The following is a 19173-nucleotide window of genomic DNA, read 5'->3' as shown; positions in this document are numbered from 1 at the left end:
CAGCTTAAGGAGATTTTGGGCTGAGACAATGGGGTTTTGTAGATATACAATCATGTCATATCTATCATATATAGATATATCTATATATGATATATATAGCAATAGATATATATAGATATATATCATAGATAGATATATCTATCATATATTATATTATATATAATATCTATCATATACTATATTATATATAATATCTATCATATACTATATTATATAGTATCTATCATATACTATATTATATATAATATCTATCATATACTATATTATATATAATATCTATCATATTACGTATAATCTCTATCATATATTACGTATAATATCTATCATATATTACGTATAATATCTATCATATACAATATATAATATCTATCATATATTATATACAATATATAATATCTATCATATATTATATACAATATATAATATCTATCATATATTATATACAATATATAATATCTATCATATATTATATACAATATATAATATCTATCATATATTATATATTCTATATAATATCTATCATATATTATATATTCTATATAATATCTATCATATATTATATATTCTATATAATATCTATCATATATTATATATATTCTATATAATATCTATCATATATTATATATTCTATATAATATCTATCATATATTATATATATTCTATATAATATCTATCATATATTATATATATTCTATATAATATCTATCATACATTATATATTATATATAATATCTATCATACATTATATATAATATATAATATCTATCATACATTATATATTATATATAATATCTATCATACATTATATATATTATATAATATCTATCATACATTATATAATATATAATATCTATCATATATTATATATAATATCTATCATATATTATATATAATATATAATATCTATCATATATTACATATTACATATAATATATATCATATATCATATATTATATAATATCTATCATATATTATATATAATATCTATCATATATTATATTATATATAATATCTATCATATACTATATTATATAATATCTATCATATACTATATTATATATAATATCTATCATATACTATATTATATATAATATCTATCATATACTATATTATATAATATCTATCATATACTATATTATATATAATATCTATCATATACTATATTATATATAATATCTGTCATATATTACATATAATATCTGTCATATACTACATATAATATCTGTCATATATTACATATATCTATCATATATTACATATAATATCTATCATATATTACATATAATATCTATCATATATGTAATATCTATCATATATTATATATAATATCTCATATATTACATATAATATCTATCATATTACATATAATATCTATCATATATTACATATAATATCTATCATATATTACATATAATATCTACAATATCATATATTATATATAATATCTATCATATATTATATATGATATATATAATATCTATCATATATTATATATAATATATAGAATATCTATCATATATTATATATAATATCTATCATATATTATATATTATATGATATATAATATCTATCACATATTATACATAATATATATAATATCTATCATATATTATATATAATATATACAATATATATCATATATTATATATAATATTTTATATAATATCTAAGTGTATGTGTAGATATATGGGGTTTTTTTTACAACCTATTTTCTTTTTTTTTTTTCTTTTTGAGTTTAAGACTGAGTCTTGCTCTGTCACCCAGGCTGGAGTGCAGTGGTGCAATCTCAGCTCACTGCAACCTCTGCCTCCCAGGTTCAAGAAATTCTTGTGCCTCAGCCTCCGAAGAAGCTGGGATTACAGGCGCATGCCACCACACCTGGCTAATTTTTGTATTTTTAGTAGAGACAGGGTTTTGCCATGTTACCTAGTCTTGTCTTGAACTCCTGGCTTCAAGCAATCTACCCACCTCAGACTCCCAAAGTGCTGGGATTACAGGCATGAGCCACCACACCCAGCCTACAACCAATTTTCTTCCAAAGGGTCTTGAAAAAGGGAAACTTTTTTAAAAAGTTTATCAAAATATGAGTCCTAGTACTTTTTATTATTGTAACCATAAAGAAAAGGGCTGCCAGTGATGAACAAGTCTAGTGGTTTACAGGTTTTTAGAACACGTTCCTAGATATTCTAACATTAGTGAGATAGGATCAAGAAGAATCTCCAGAAATCTTGTTGGCTGTATTCCTACATTGGATAATCTTCTGGAAACCCAGGTGATTTATCCTCAATGGAAAACTGTATTTATTGCTTCTGGGGAAATGTATTTGTTATTCATCTCAGTGACAAAAAATCCAGGAGTCATTCCAAAATGGAACAGAATAAGCAAAAGAAATGGGAGAGAGTCTCATGGAAAATGAAGCCCTCCAGCTCAAGTTCTCGTCCATCCAGGCTGCTGGCAGTGCCCAGCCACAGGAAACTCCTTAATGTCTGCACCTGCTATTGGGCTGGGCCAAGGCCAAGCAGGCACCAAGGTTAGGTGTGCCCCAACCGGCTCTAGGCAAGATGACAAATCGTGTGAACAGCAAAAAGATGCGCGGGTCAGAAAGGGTTACGTGCTGCCAGGCAACTTGCACCTCCTAACCATGCCCACCCTCCATCACCCCCTGAAGACTCTCTGACAGACAATTAGAGCTTTTGATTTAGTGGTGGCCACAGTAATGGATCAGGTCCCTAAAGGAAAATGATGACAGGCTCTCCTGGTGGACAAGCTTCTGTTTCTCAGCAGTGAGCAGAGCAAACAGAGCTTTGCACCCCAAGGCTCTGACATCTGCAAAATCCCCGAACCTTAGGGTAACACCTACCTTATCATGGCCTGGAGCAAATTCGCATGCAGAGCAGTGACTGGAGCCTATCACTTGCTGCGAGACCGTCCACTGGGACGAACTGTCGTGGGACTCTGTGGAGTGAAAGCATGCCGAAGGAATGTAAGCCATTCCTGTTTACGAATTCTTGCTTTCCATATCACAATGTGGCTCAAAGCACCAGAGAAGGCACACTAGTGGCCGCTTTTATTTGGTTCCCACTCCTCAAGCTGACAGGAACTAGCTGTGGGACCTCAGCCGATCCCTAACTCCTCTGAGCTTCATTTTCTCCATCTGAGAAAATAGAAATGGACCAGAAAGATCCTGTTTGACGTCCAAATTATATTTTATTTCAACTTGAATAGTAGGCATAGAATGAGTCCTAGATATTATTATGTGCCAGATGCTGTGCAAAAGTCATCCATTGTATTCTAGACTCTTTCCAATAACCCTCTGGGGTAGGTTTCAGGGGCTACTGTCATCTCTGATTTTACACACAAGGAAACTGAGCCACAGAGAAGTTAAAGCCCTTTCCTAATGTCACACAGTCCATAAGTAGCAGAACCAGGATTCAGACAGCTGCTGCCTGCAGAGGCAGGTCCCTAAGGGACCTGTCTAAGGCTGCACAGCTGGCAAGTGGTGTGGCCCCAGACAAAAAAGCCAGTTTTTGTCTGAATGTAAAGTCAATCCTCTTCACCACTGTAGTATCACCGATGTCAAACTCCCAGAAGCATAAATGGAAATGTTCAATGGCAAGGCATTTGTTAAACAGCAGCATAGCCATACAAAAGAATATGCCTTCAGATTATAGGGGCGGGCTGGGCACGGTGGCTCACGCCTGTAATCCCAGCACTTTGGGAGGCCAACATGGGTGGGTCACCTGAGATCAGGAATTCGAGACCAGCCTGGCCAACATGGCGAAACACCGTCTCTACTGAAAATCCAAAAATTAGTTTGGCGTGGTGGAGCGCACCTGTAGTCCCAGCTACTCAGGAGGCTGAGGCAGGAGAATTGCTTGAACCTGGGAGGTGGAGATTGCAGTGAGTCAAGATCACGCCACTGTACACCAGCCTGCCAGCCTGGGCAACAGGGTGAGACTCAGTCTCAAAAAAAAAAAAAACAAAAAAAACAAAAAAAACAGATTACAGGGAAGAATAATTATGTGAGAAGACGTTGAAAACACACTGTGGAAAGCAGTTACAAAACAGTGTGTGGCTTAAACCTATATGCAACCATGGAAAAGGTGAGGAAAAAGAAAAGTGAAATGCAATTTCTCCCCTATTTGGTTCATAAATGTGAACAGTCTAGCAATACCAAGGGATGATGAAGATATGTGGAAGTGGGAACTTTTTTTTTTTTTTTTTTGAGATGGAGTCTCCCTATGTCACCAGGCTGGAGTGCAGTGGCGCAATCTCAGCTCACTGCAATCTCTGCCTCCTGGGTTCAAGCAATTCTCCTGCCTCAGCCTCCCGAGTAGCTGAGACTACAGGCACATGCCACCACGCTTGGCTAATTTTTGTATTTTTAGTAGACACAGGGTTTCACCATGTTGGCCAGGTTGGTCTCCATCTTTTGACTTTGTGATCCGCCTGCCTTGGCCTCCCAAAGTGCTGGAATTACAGGCGTGAGCCACTGGGCCCGGCCAGAAGTGGGAACTTTTAGATGCTGCTGGAGTGAGTGTATATGGGCAAAAACTACTTCAGAAGTCAACTTGTCAATCTTGAAACATGTATACCCTTCAACCCAGCAATTCCAGTTCTAAATACACATCTTGAAAAGCCCTTAAGAAGTGCATAAGGAAACTTGTAGAGGAGTTTCTTTGCAGCATTGCTTGTAATAGTAAAATACTGGGAACTGTCAACATTTTAACAATAAAAGAAGAAATCAAATTGTATATATTGACGCAACAGAATGCCACACAGCTGTTTAAACCAATCAGTCCGTGCTACATATATCAACATGAAGATATTACAGACATGTAGAGTAGAAGTAAAATCAGTGGGCCCAGCGCGGTGGCTCACGCCTGTAATCCCAGCACTTTTGGGAGACCGAGGTGGTTGGATCACCTAAGGTCAGGAGTCTGAGATCAGCCTGACCAATATGGTGAAACCCCCATCTCTACTAAAAATACAAAAATTAGCCAGGCGTGGTTGCGTTCGGCTGTACTTCCAGCTACTGGGGAGACAGAGGCAGGAAAATCACTTGAACCCGGGAGGCAGAGGTTGCAGTGAGCAGAAATCATGCCCCGGCACTCCTGCCTGGGCAACAGGGTGAGACTTCGTCTCAAAAAAACAAACAAAAAACCAAGAAGTAAAATCAGTGGCTGCAAATCAGTATGCATAGTAATTACCATTGTGTAAATTATATAAACATGCACACTGCACACGTGCGCACACGCAGACACACGCACACATGCACGCACACACACGCACACGCACGTGCACACACACGAACACACACATGCATGCGCACACATGCACGGGCACGCACACACGCACACGCACATGCACGCACACACGCATGCACATGCACGCACACACACGCACATGCACGCACACACACGCAGGGCCTAGAAGGATATATATGAATTCATGTTATTGGTTGCTCCTGGCGAAGGAGGAAAGAGACTGGAACATCTGGGAGAGGAACCAAGGAGATGCCACCTTCCCCTGCAGCATTTCATGCACACACACAGAAAAACATACACACCCCCGTATTATCACCAGATCTCACATTGATTCATTCTGCTGGTGAATAGTACAGATGTGTTTGTTAGATTACTCTGTACTAATTTTCTTCAACTCCCCCAAGTATTTCATTTTTATATAATAAAAAGTGTGTATTTACCTGGGGGGAAATGATCTCCAAAGACACACGGTGGCTATTTTTAGAGGTTGGAATTGTGGTGATTTAGATTTTCTTCTCTCCATTTTTTACTTTTGTAATAAGACAAAAAGTGAGTTATACGCAAATTTTTGTTGAATCTAGGAGCAAAGTGACAAGGAATTTAGACCCCTGAGTGAGGTATTTTCATCACCGCCCTCTGTGGTGGTCAGTGTTTCCACTCAGGACTTAAGGGTTAAGATATTGGGAAGAAAATGGAATTATGACGAAGTCTCTCCTGCAAAAAGAAAAGTTGAGTCAGTAGTGACCTTTATAAAATGCATGGGGAAGCAGCAGGCTGGTGACAACTTTCTGCAGACAAGAGAAAATAAAAACTTCTATTTTTGTTTCTAGCTTAGAGCACAGGTCTAAAACACCTGACGGCTGGACAGTATAAAAATTGGTCAAAAATATGGATACCTTGAAGGGATTTTAATTTCTTCATTAAGGTGTTTTTATTTAATAGGAAGAATAATTTGAATTGACAGATACTTCTACTAGTGCATCCAAATCACTTGTCATCTAAACTTGGACATTCTCGAGAGAGAAAGGACAGCTAACGTGGATCAGGACTCTCCTAGGCATGGGACATAAGGTCATCCTAACTATGATTGTCAGAAGTACTTTGTGCAGTAGAGCACCAAGGCTGCCATGCATCCAACAAGCATTCAATCATCCAATGAGCGTCTAGTGAGCGTCTACCATGAACCTGGCACTATGCATGTCCTGGGAGAGCAGCAGTGACCAAGACAGACTTGGGTGGCCTCCACTGAGCTCATCACCTCCATGGAGAGGACCAGCCCTGCTTTCAGAGACTCCAGAGCCCAGTCGCTCTGAGGCACAGCCAGCTCACACCCTGGCTTTTAAAGTCACACCTGAGACCTGCTATTCAAACCTGCATTGATTCCTGCATAGGTGGTGGCAGGAGCCTAGCGGCAGGGAGCACCACTAAGGAGAAGCTGGGAAACCATATCCAGACACTTGCAGCCCATCATCTAGCAGGGAAGAATGCTGTTAAGCAAGTAACTACAAAATTCATGAATTGCACGTCTACTGCGTGACTTGAGACCCCAGAGTGTATAACAGGAATATCTGACCTGGTTTAGGAGCTCATGGGTTTTTCCCAAGGAAGTGGCGTCAAGCCGAGACCTAAAGAGTGATAGGATTTAACCGGGTAAGAGGGAAGGGGCTTCGTGCAGAGCCCCTGCATACTTAAAAGCAAGAAGGAACACAATGCGTTTATGGATCCAAAAGAGGCCAATGTGGCTAGAGAACACAGAGAAATTCATATGCTTGGTTTATTTCTCTAGTTTCGTGTGTGTGTGTGTGTGTGTGTATTTAAAATCGTATCCTGTTCTTAAAAACCACACTTCACTCTGAGCATTTTACCCAGCAATGAAAGGCTTTCTGGAGGCTTCGAGTGAAGCTGTGTACAGACACAGTTTTTTTCCTGGGAAGTGCACAGGAAGTGCACGGCTGATGGGATGGGAGTAACAGAAGCCCTTCCCAGTGCTGGTGCAGAGGTGAGAACCCACTTCTGCCCCAGGCAGGTAAGACCTGGCACAGTTCCACAGTAGCCCGGGCCGAGCAGCTGTGTGCGGTCAGGGACCCTCTGTGCACTCTTAGGAGCTTGCTGGTTTTTACGTCCCAAACGCCCTCTTGCTGCTTCCTTGGTTAGGGTTTCATCTTTCAAGTGGCCTAGAAATCCTGCGTCCCCTGGCCAGCACAGCGAGAGCGGCCAGCTCAGGAGAAAAACGGCCGATCACAGTGACAGAGCCAAATCTGACGCTGAGAAAGGCAGGCATCTTGCCTCCCCGTGGCTGGCTCTGTCATTTTTTTCTGGGACAGCAGTTTCCCTCCATTGAGTATGTACGGCTGGAACTGAAGCAGTGTCGATCTGGGACGTTTGATTCCACGACACATAACTGGTTGGGGACAGAGGGTCCATCAGAACGATGAGTGGAGCTCTGGGAGCTGGGACCAGCATCCTGGGGTCAGCACAATGGCTGACACCCACGTTCCTGCAGAGTGCGCTGAAACCAGGCTCTATCCGCAGCAGCTCCCCACCCAGCCGCCCAGCGAAAGGACGGGTTACAGGATGGGCGTGGCTGCCAACTTCATTAGGCTCTCTCTCTGATGGTCTCTCTGTGGCTTCCACAGGGAAAGATTATAATAGTAGGGCTAAAGAATTATGATAGTTGGCTGGGCGTGGTGGTTCATGCCTGTAATCCCAGCACTTTGGGAGGCGGAGGCAGGAGGATCACCCTAGGTCAGCAGTTCAAGACCAGCTTGGCCAACATGGCAAAACTCCGTCTCTAAAAAAAAAAAAAAAAAATATATATATATATATATATATAATTTGTATTTTATATATATATAATTTGTATTTTATATATATTTGTATTTAATTTTGTATTTTTAATTTGTATTTTATGTTTATATACATATATATGCAAAAATTAGCTGGGCGTGGTGGCGTGCACCTGTAATCCCAGCTACTCTGGAGGCTGAGGCAGGAGAATCTCTTGAACCCAGGAGGCGGAGGTTGCAGTGAGCCCAGATCACGTCACTGCACTCCAGCCTGGGCGACAGAGCAAGACTCCATCTAAAAAAAAAAGACTTATGATAGTTAAGTAGTGCTAAAAAAGAAGCCTCACAGATTTTGGAGTCAGAAAAATCTGGGTTTGAGGCTGGTCCTGGTGCCTCATGCTTATAATCCTAGCACTTTGGGAGGCCTAGGTGGGAGGATCACTTGACGCCAAGAATTCAAGACCAGCCTGGGCAAAATAGTGAGACCCCATTTCTACAAAAATAAAAATAAATTAGCCAGACATGGTGGTGCATGCCTGTAGTCCTAGCTACTCAGGAGATTAAGGCAGGAGGATCCCTTGAGCCCAGGAGTTTGGGGCTTCAGTGAGCTATGATCAAGCCATGGTACTCCAGCCTGGGTGACAGAGCAAAACTCTATAGAGAAAAGAAAAAGAAAAATCTGGGTTGAAATCTTAACTTGACCTGCTAGCTGGGTAACCTTGGGCAAGTCATTGAACTCTTTAACTGTAAAATGGGACTATCAACATCTATCTCATAGGATGGTTGTAGGGATTATATGAGATCATGTATACCAAATATTTAGCATGGTGCCTGACAGGTAGTATGTTCTCAGTAACCGCCTGAGCTAGGGAGAAAATTGTTTCTCTCCCTTATTATTCTTAGCAGAGCTGTGTTGGAGGTCACCGGCTTGAAGATTGAACCAGGGACAGTGGGGCTGTGATGGAGAAAGACAGCCAAAGGCTTTCACACTCTACCTGTTACTATCCATGGGCTTTTAGAACTCTGATTTAGGCTGGGCACAGTAGCTCACACCTGTAATCCCAGCACTTTGGGAGGCCAGGGCAGGTGGATCACTTGAGCTGAGTTCAAGACCAGCCTGGGAAACATGGCAAAACTTCGTCTGTGCAAAAAAACAAAATTAGCCAAGCATAGTGATATATGTCTGTAGTCCCAGCTACTTGGGAGTCTGAGGTGGGAGCATCGCTTGAGCCCAGGAGGTAGAGGCTGCAGTGAGCCATGATGGCACCACTGCACTCCAGCCTGTGAGACACAGCGCGACCTTGTCTCGAAACAAACAAACAACAACAACAAAAAACCCCCTGATTTAGGGAACTTTCAGGAGTTGGTCATCCTCAAACCCCAAATCAGTGGACTGCCTATAATTTAAAACCACTTTCGTCTGTCTGGTTTGATCAGGTCTTCCAAATGACAAAAACAAAACAAAACTTCCATGTCCCAGCCAGGTTATTGAGGGGAGATGTGAAGTAAAAATGAAAAGAGGTGGTCATCTAGATGTTACAACATTTGGAGAATCTTGTAAATTTCTTATTGCCTCAAAAATATTTGTTTAAAAAGCTCCATCCAAATTTGGTTATTATGATATGCATCCACTTGGTGGTCTCAGCCTCTGGTGACCAGAGCTAGGTGTATGGGCTGAGTCCCGTGGTCTGCATGCAAATATGCAGAGTGAGGTCACGGAAGGTGGACCCTGGTTGCCATCTGCAAGAGGAACAAGCCATCAGAACCCTCTGGCTTTCAGCCTAGGTCTCAGTTATTTGTCTCACAGGGTGCAGTTGATTTAAAAAGTTATAAAAGTACCCAGGGGTGATGCTCACATGGAATCAGAACCTTAGGACTATAAAATAAAGATCAATAAAAAAATCTTTTATGGATCCATTAGCAAATTTCTGTGGGATGTGTTCTGGCCTTCCTTGTTTTTGACTGGGCAAGCTGCATTCATGCCCTCCTACGGGGGTGGATGGATGGCGAGGCATTTTCTTAAACACAGAAAGCAGGATTTTCCTGGCACGAACAAAGAGTGATCTCAAAAAAATAACTCATCCTGGTGTCCAAGTACTGCCAACTAAAAGGGCCACAGAGGCAGTGCCCTAAAATGCAAGGCATCATTTTTGAAATTTAACTGGCTTTAGCTAATAACTCTATGTGGTCATTTAATTTATTCACATTTAATCTATGTGCGTATTAAAAATTATTACAAAATTAATATATTTGATGAAGAAAAATGAAAAAAAAAACCCAAATAGTGCAAAGTGAAAAACTCTTACTATGTCACCATCCAGAGGCTATGGCTGTTCATAAAGTGATGCAAATCCCCTCAGTGTTTTTCTATGCCCTTACCCAGAGCTTTCGTTATTTAGTGGTGTGCAAAAGTTGAAGCTACAGCAAACATGCTGGCTTGCAACCCATCCTCCTCCTTATTTTAACTTCACAATTTCCCTTGAACATTTTCCTATGTCATCATGTCATTCATCTGCGACTCTAAAAGCTGATGGATATACCACAATTTTTCTTAGCCTGTCCTCTATTGCTGGACTTGCATGCTTTTCCCAATATTTTACTATTATACACAACAGTAGCTATAGAAGTTATCTACATATACATCTCTGCATATATTTCAGATTATTCTTTTAAGGAATTACTGGCAAAGATATGCTATATATAAAAGGCATTGACAAATATTGCTAGGAGCTGGTTCCCTTGAATCCCTGCAGTAGTATATAGGGTACTTCTTGTCTACACCTGGCCTATACTATTGCACTCACTTTTTAAAATCCTTGCAGTTTGATGTGTAATGCTGAGGTTTGGGGTGCAATTGAACCTGTCACCCAGGTAGTGAGCATAGTACCCAATAGGTAGTTTTTCTACCCTGGCCTCCCTCCCTCTCTCCTTCCTCCTGTGTCCCCAGTATCTGTTATTCTCATCTTTCTGTCCATGAGTACCCACTGTTTAGTTCCCATTTATAAGTGAGAACACACAATATTTGATTTTCTGTCTCTGCATTAATTCGCTTAGGATAATGGCCTGCAGCTCCATCCATGTTGCCACAGAGGACATGATTTTGTTCTTTTCTCTGACTGTGCAGCATTCCATGGTGTATATGTACCATGTTTTCTTTATCCATTCCACTGTTGATGGGAACCTGGGTTGATTGCACATCATTGCTATTGTGAATAGTGCTGCAATGAACATGCAAATGCATGTCTTTTTAGTAGAGTGATTTATTTTCCTTTGGGTATATACCCAGTAATGGGATTACTGGGTCGAATGGCAGTTCTATTTTAAGTTCATGGAGAAATCTCCAAACTGCTTTCCACAGTGGCTGAATTTACATTCCTACCAACAGTGTATAAATATTCCCATTCCTCTGTAGCCGCACCAATATCTGTTGTTTTTTGACTTTTTAATAATAGCCATTCTGACTAGTATGAGATGCTATCTTATTGTGGTTTTGATTTGCATTTCTCTGATGATTAGTGATGAACCAAAGGATACTGCTGTTAATCACTCCCTTGCATGTCTTCTTTTGAGACGTGTCTGTTCACGTCTTTTGCCCATTTTTTAATGGGGTTATTTGGTTTTTGGTTGTTGAATTGTTTAAGTTCCATATAGATTCTGGATATTAGACCTTTATTGGGTGCATTGTTTGTGAATATTTTCTCCCATTCTGTAGGTTGTCTGTTTATTCTGTTGATAGTTTCTTTTGCTGTACAAAAGTTCTTTAGTTTAATTAGATCTCACTTGTCAATTTTTGTTTTTGTTGCTATTGTTTTTAAGAACTTGGTTATAAATTCTTTGCCAAGGCTGACGTCCAGAGGGTATTTCCTAGGTTTTCTTCTAGGATTTTTATAGTTTGAGGTCTCATATTTAATTATTTAATCCATTTTAAGTTAATTTTTGTATATGGTGAGAGGTAGGCATCCAGATTTATTCTTCTGTATATGTTTAGCAAGTATCCCAGCACAATTTATGGAATAGGGAGGCCTTTCTCCATTGCTTATTTTTGTCAATTTTGTCAAAGATTGGTTGGTTGTAGATGTGTGGCTTCATTTCTGGGTTTTCTATGTGTCTGTTTTTGTACCAGTACCATGCTGTTTTGGTCACTGTAGCCTTGTAATATAGTTTGAAGTCTGGTAGTGTGATGCCTCTGGCTTCTTTTTAAATAGGATTGCTTTGGCTATGTGGACTTTTTTTGTTCCATATGAATTTTACAATAGTTTTTTCTAATTCTTTGAAAAATGACCTTGGTAGTTTGATAGGAATAGCATTGAATCTGTAGATTGCTTTGGGTAGTGTGGCCATTTTAAACACATTAGTTCTTCCAATCCATGAGTATGAAATGTTTTTTCATTTGTTTGTGTCATCTGTGATTTCTTTCAGCAGTGTTTTGTAGTTATCCTTGCAGAGCTCTTTCACCTGCTTAGTTAGATGTATTCCTAGAAAATGTTTCTTGTATGGCTATTGTAAATGGGATTGAGGCAGTATTGTTTTAATTAGCATTTCATTATTAGTAATGATTCTGAAGCTATTTTCTAATATATTTTGGTCATTTTTAATTTCTGCTCTTGAAAATTGCTTGTCAATGTCTATTGTCCATTTCTCCATAGAATTTGTCTTTTTATTACTAAATTATAAGAGCTCCTTATTTATACTACAAAAATGTTCCCCATTTTGTCTTTTTCCTTTCAATTGTGTTAATAAAAACAGAAGTTACGAAGTAAATGCAGCAGGCATTTCTGGTCTCTCCCTCCGACCTCTCCATAGCATTTCACAGAATTGACCATTTATGGCCTCTCTGGTCACTCTTTTATCCTTGGCTTTCATGACCTCACACTCTTCTGCTTTTTCTCCTCCTTCTTTGGCTGGTCTTTCTTATTCTCCTTGTGGGATGCCCCCCTCTGCCCATCACTTAAGTGTTCATGATCTTCAGGCTTTTGTCATTGCTCTTACCTCTCCTCACACTGTACACCCTCCCTAGGCAATCCACATCCACTCCCTTAACTTCAGCTATTCAATTACAACTATAGGCTGATGATTCCCATGTCTAGAACATCAGCTTGGATCTGCCTCCTGAGCATCAGATCCATATATTCAAGGGTCTATTGGACATCTTCCCTTTGGTGTCTCCCAAGAACCTCAAACACAATAGAAATCACCATCTTCCCCTTGTAGTAATACTCCTTCTCCTCTGTTCCTTATCTTCTTAAATGGCTCCACCACCAATCTGGTTGCCTAATTCAGAAGTCCGGGTATCAACTGTGACTCCTCCCTTGCCCCCTTCCACACATTCAGACAATCAACAGGAATTGGAAGATTTTACCTCCTAAATTTCTCTCATTTCCACTTTCTCCATCTCATACTTGCAACACCAGTCCAGAAGATAATCATCTCCCTCTGGGTTACTCCAAAAACCTCCTAAATCTTCTCTCCATGCTCTCTTCCTTTCTATCCCTCCCATTACAGATAGAGTTATTGTCTTAGTCTGTTTGCATTGCTATAAAGAGATACCTGAGCCTGGGTAATTTATAAAGAAAAAAGATTTATTTGTCTCACAGTTCTGCAGGCTTTATAAGCAGCATGGTGCTGGCATCTGCTTCTCGCAAGGACTTCAGGAAGCTTCTATTCATGGTAGAAAGCGAAGGGGAGGAGGCATCCCATGGCATGAAAGAAAGAAAGAGAGAGAGGGAAGGGGTTCCAGGCTCTTTTAGACAACCAGATCTTCCAGGAACTCATAGAGCAATAACTCATTCATTACTACAGGGATGACACCAAGCCATTCATGTGGGTTCCACCCCCATGACTCAAACACCTCTCACTAGGCCCCATCTCCAAACTAGGGATGAAATTTCTTTTTTTTTTCTCTCTCTCCATTGCACTTTTATTTGAATGTAATATTTGGGATAATTATCCAAAAGGGCCAATATTTCCCAATTTAATCTGAGGTCATAATAAAACAAGCAACAAAACAGTGTTTGGGATTTCAGTTTCTCACCCTTATCAAGACTCACTGCCTCCCATCATCATATTTATTGAGCATTTACAGTGTACTAGGCACAATAGAACATACAGAAAACATTGTCCCTGCTCTTGAGGAGCTTACATTCTGAAATAAAAAATACACCTCTTTTAAAATGGCATTTTTGTTTGGTGTTTTCTGCAAAGTACTGACGAAATATTTTGTAAAGTGAGCTTTGGGTATAACTTAGCCCCATCATTATTTAGAGAATAGAGGGAGAGAAAGAGGAAGGATTAAAGGCAGACAATGACAGACCATTCGGGATAGGTAGGGTTTTAAAGGGAGATAAACACAGTATCATCAACTAAGGAGAGATTTGCTGCAGTAAATAGGATGAGGGAAATAGTCTGTGGGAATGCAAGCAAAGGAAGCAGGGTGCCTTAGACACTGAGTGGAGCCAGAAAGATCATGCGGCCTTTTCCCAAGTACATGGCCACCAAGTAGGAATGGTTGGTGACAAGACAGAAGGCTAAAAAAGGAGGGTAATCTTGTGCACCTGACAGATAGAAAGAATAAAGGATCAACACTGAAGGCAGGCTATAAGAGTATCAAGAAATTGTTAAAAACCAAAAAGTTATTTGGAAGCACAAAACTTATAGTTAATGCTACCCAATGTCATGATGGGCCAAGAACACTGTGGCTTCCTAAGTTAGAAAATGCCATATACCAATATTTCAAATGGAACATATTACATTTTTTTCCAATCAATCTCCCCCTCTCCCAGAAAAAATAGGAACTCATTTTTTTCAGGGTGGGGAGGAAGAGAGGGAATCATGGGACATGGAAACAGTAGTTATATTAGTAGTATTTTTGTTGTTATGATAAACTTTGTGTTTAAACTTGGTAAAAGCCCATTAGCTGCCAAGAGAGAATAAGGAATACACTTCAAAAAAATGTACAATTTCCTTTAGAGAAGTTTCAGAACCAAAAGACTAATTTACATGAAAAGCTGTAGAGAAAGTAGTTGAAAAGTCCATTCATAAAACGTTTATTCCACTTCCATGAATTTAATACGTGTGTTCTTAACAATTATGCTTGGATTGTTCATGAAAATTTCATAAGACATTAAACAAAGCTAGCCATCATCTCAAGTTATTTCCCTCTTAACTATTTTTACAGCACATGCATGTTAGGCAAGTATCAAAAAAAATCACAAAAGCAAAAAACCTAAAAAAAGTTAAATACATGGGTTTTTGTTTTACTGCTGTGCTTGATATACATGAAGTAGTGAATACCAAGCAATTCATTTTTACTGCATCTTTACTTTTACATTTGTTCTTAGGTTGCCTAAAACATTTAAATACAAATAAAATGAGTGTAGCAAAAATAATGAATGCTAACAGCAGGTAACTTTATAAATAATGGAATGTGAACCATTTCTGCCCTTATACAGAGTAAAATGGGTCACAACTGTGTCTAAAAGAACACTTCTGCAGCTGTGGTCAAAGGTATGAGATTGAGTATTCCACAATTATACATGGTTTAACATGTGGTATCCATGGGGCATCTGTTTCTACCACAGCCTTGTAAGTGCTCCATACCTTAAAGTACCCACAATTACTAAACCTGTGACTGGAACCAATGATCCCTTTTATTCCCCACCAGGACAAACCAATATGTAGGCAGTTTTCTTTGCTTAGACATGGAAGCAGTTTTAACACTGGCCCTTGTGAAGCCACAATATACCAAAAGTACTATGCCAAACATTTATAACTTGTATAAAAATTCCACGTCCCCATATTGAACACCTCAAGATGAAAACAGATAACTCCCTAAATGTTAACTTCCTCTCCTCCCCTAATATTAAACATAGAAACCATATGGGAAATACAGAAATTCAAATAGAAGTAACATAAACCTGTCATAAGTCATAAACAAAAAACTATTTGTGGGACAGCATGGATGACAAATGGTCTACTGTGTAAATTTTAGAATGAGGCAGACAAAAGCTGGAAGGCCGGTTAATTTTCCACTCCTTCTCCTGCTTCACCTTCGTCTACTTGGGTATCTGATGTCCACAGTGTCAGGTTGTCCCTCAGTAATTGCATTATTAGCGTGCTGTCTTTGTATGACTCTTCACTTAATGTATCAAGTTCAGCAATGGCTTCATCAAAAGCTGTCTTTGCAAGAGAGCAGGCTTTCTCTGGGGAGTTCAGAATCTCATAATAGAACACAGAGAAGTTAAGGGCCAGACCCAGTCTGATAGGATGTGTTGGTTGCATTTCCTTTTTGCTGATTTCAAAAGCTTCTTGGTACGCTTGTTGTGACTGATCCACAATCCCTTTCTTGTCATCCCCAGCAGCAACCTCAGCCAAGTAACGGTAGTAATCTCCTTTCATTTTCAAATAGAAGACTTTGCTCTCTGCTTGTGAAGCACTGGGGATCAAGAACTTTTCCAAAAGAGACAGTACATCACTGCAGATATCTCTTAGCTCTGTCTCAATTTTCTCTCTGTATTCGCGAGCCATCTGCTGTTTTTTCTCAGCTCCTTCCGTCTTTTGTTCAATACTTGAGATGACCCTCCAAGATGACCTATGGGCTCCTACAACATTTTTATAAGCAACTGAGAGGAGATTCCTTTCCTCATTGGATAATTCAGCTCCTTGCTCAGTTACAGACTTCATGCAGGCTGCCATGTCATCATATCGCTCAGCCTGCTCGGCAAGTTTGGCCTTCTGAACCAGCTCATTTTTATCCATGACTGGATGTTCTGTGTCCAGAGTGGGTGGTGGCGGTGGACAGACAGGGGCTCAGCAGTCTTTGGGCAGTGGCAAGACTGAGACTCTGGGGATGGAATTTCAACATGAGATTTGGAGGGGACAAATATCCAAACTATATCAGTTATTTTCCAAAATATACAAATCTGATCAAGCTAGTCCACTATTAAAATCCTTTAATGGCTTCTCATTACACTTGAGATAAAATTCAACCCCTTTACTACTAGATGCATGGTGTGCCCACCTGTTGAGTTCTTCAGCCTTTTTTCCTGTAAGTTCTTACGCTTTTTCTCGAGTCTAACACGACTACCATATTTCAGTAAATCTGAAATATCATCAACCATAAGATGCAACATTATTTTATGTGACATTAAGAAAAAACAATTCTGCCAATTAAAATGGTAAAATAACTTCATTGCAAGAGATGTCCAATTTCAGAGATGCAAAAATGGGAGAAAATCTGGGTTTGGTACCAATGAAACAGTTCTTTTCTTAGCTCTGTGGAACCAGCTTCCATCATGTCTGGGCCTCCCCATGTGCTATTTCCTCTTCCTCCTTCCTCACACTCCCCCTCGTCCTCATAACATCCCCCACATCCATCTTCAGCAAAATTAAACATTAGGTAAAATTGGTCCAGTGCACCCATTCTTCTTTTGTTCTCTTTTTTACTAAAATCGCATTTCCTTCCCCAACTGAGCTGAAGTTTGGAAGAGATGTTGGGGCTTGACTTTAGGCTTTGACAGGGCATGGCCTTATTCTTTTTTTTTTTTTTTTTTTTTGAGGCAGAGTTTCGCTCTGTCACCCAGGCTAGAGTGCACTGGCGCGATCTCGGCTCGCTGCAAGCTCTGCCTCCAGGGTTCATACCATTCTCCTGCCTCAGCCTCCGGAGTAGCTGGGACTACAGGCGCCCGGACTGCGCCCGGCTACTTTTTTATATTCTTTTTAGTAGAGACGGGGTTTCACCATGTTACCCAGGATGGTCTCGATCTCCTGACCTCATGATCCACCCGTCTCAGCCTCCCAAAGTGCTGGGATTACAGGTGTGAGCCACCGCGCCTGGTCGGCGTGTCGTTATTCTTAAAGCCTATCTGGGATCTCGGCTTGGTGCCAGATGCATTGAGAGGTAATGAAATTTCTCAGACAGGGCATTCCAGAATGCCCCAGCACTGCTAACCCTCTGCTATCGGCATCACCTTCAATCCTGAAGAAGTTGCTGTCTGGTAAGTAGACAGTAGCTTCTACCATGGGGAGCTGCGTCCTGTGCATGTACCATCCAGCCATGCCACGTATTCCCAGAAGGCACCCTCCTGAACTCCCAAGGGCCCCATCTGCACAGCTCCCTCCTTTCTGATGCCTCTTCATCCAGATTCCAAACATTTCAGCTGATCCAACTTCTAGTTTCTGATCTCTGTCTCCTCAGCTCAGCAAGGTCACTGTGCTCTACTTGGAGTCTGGCTCTCTGTGTCATCCCCAGGCAGAGAGTTGGGTGACTGCGGCTCACTTGTGAAATTTCCCTTCTCTTGCTGCTAGTATAATGAACTCTTCTGACCTATGTATCACCCAGCTTCAAAATCATCAACATTTGGCCAGTCTTCTTCAATCTATATCACTAGATCTAGATTACTACCTCTAATCTAGACACTATCTCTGCTGTCTAATCTAAATCACTGTGCAAATTACTTAGAGCAAATCCTAGACAGGTCATTTCACTTATAAACATTTCAGCATGCATCTCTAAACAGTAAGAATTATTTAACAAAACCCCATAAAACACTATTTTACACAACATAATAACAATATTTTCTTAATATCATTATATATATGGTAATGTTCAAATTTCTCCAGTTCTTTCATAAACTCTTTATAGTTTTTTCAAATAGTGATCCAAGTAAGGTCCCATACATCGCCATTGGTTGCTGTTTCCTAAGACTTTAAAAAATCTTTGGGTTGTTTCTATCTCCTCCTTACAAATTACTTATGGAGGAAATCAGTCTGGATTTTCCTAACTGCAGCCCTGTTGTATTATTTAACATGTTCCTCTGTCCCCTGTGTTTGTTCTGATAGACCAGCAGCTCTAGCTAGAACTTGATTAGATTCATGCTGGAATATTTTGGTAAAACTACTTGCCCCTCTTTTTGTGATGATCATTGCCTAGACCCATTATTTCAGTAGGGATTGTGACATGGTAATATAGAATGATAGATCAAACCATTTATTAAGTGGATTACTTGTATAAAGAGAAATTGCTTCCATTTTTCCCTTTATTTACCATAATTTTTCCCTTCTTTCCTCTTTCTTTCTTTTTCTTTCTTTCTTTCTCTCTCTCTCTTTCTTTCTCTCTCTTTCTC

The 19173-nt window shown here is 39.6% G+C and overlaps 1 protein-coding gene across 1 annotated transcript; it reads right to left on the bottom strand.

The window, feature by feature from the left end:
• Positions 1–13958: 13958 nt before the first annotated feature.
• Positions 13959–16881, bottom strand: LOC117977099 (14-3-3 protein zeta/delta). The gene has a single exon (XM_034946638.3). It carries the CDS (start codon positions 16805–16807, stop codon positions 16070–16072), a length of 738 nt encoding a protein of 245 aa, XP_034802529.2. The 5' UTR covers positions 16808–16881; the 3' UTR covers positions 13959–16069.
• Positions 16882–19173: the final 2292 nt, after the last annotated feature.

This window comes from Pan paniscus, chromosome 8 (assembly GCF_029289425.2).
Source record: "Pan paniscus chromosome 8, NHGRI_mPanPan1-v2.0_pri, whole genome shotgun sequence".
Taxonomy (NCBI): domain Eukaryota; kingdom Metazoa; phylum Chordata; class Mammalia; order Primates; family Hominidae; genus Pan; species Pan paniscus.
This window is presented reverse-complemented; position numbering and strand designations above follow the sequence as displayed.

Coding starts and splice junctions, on each gene's coding strand:
- LOC117977099 (XM_034946638.3), bottom strand. CDS start 16,807: ATGGATAAAAATGAGCTGGTTCAGAAGGCCAAACTTGCCGAGCAGGCT.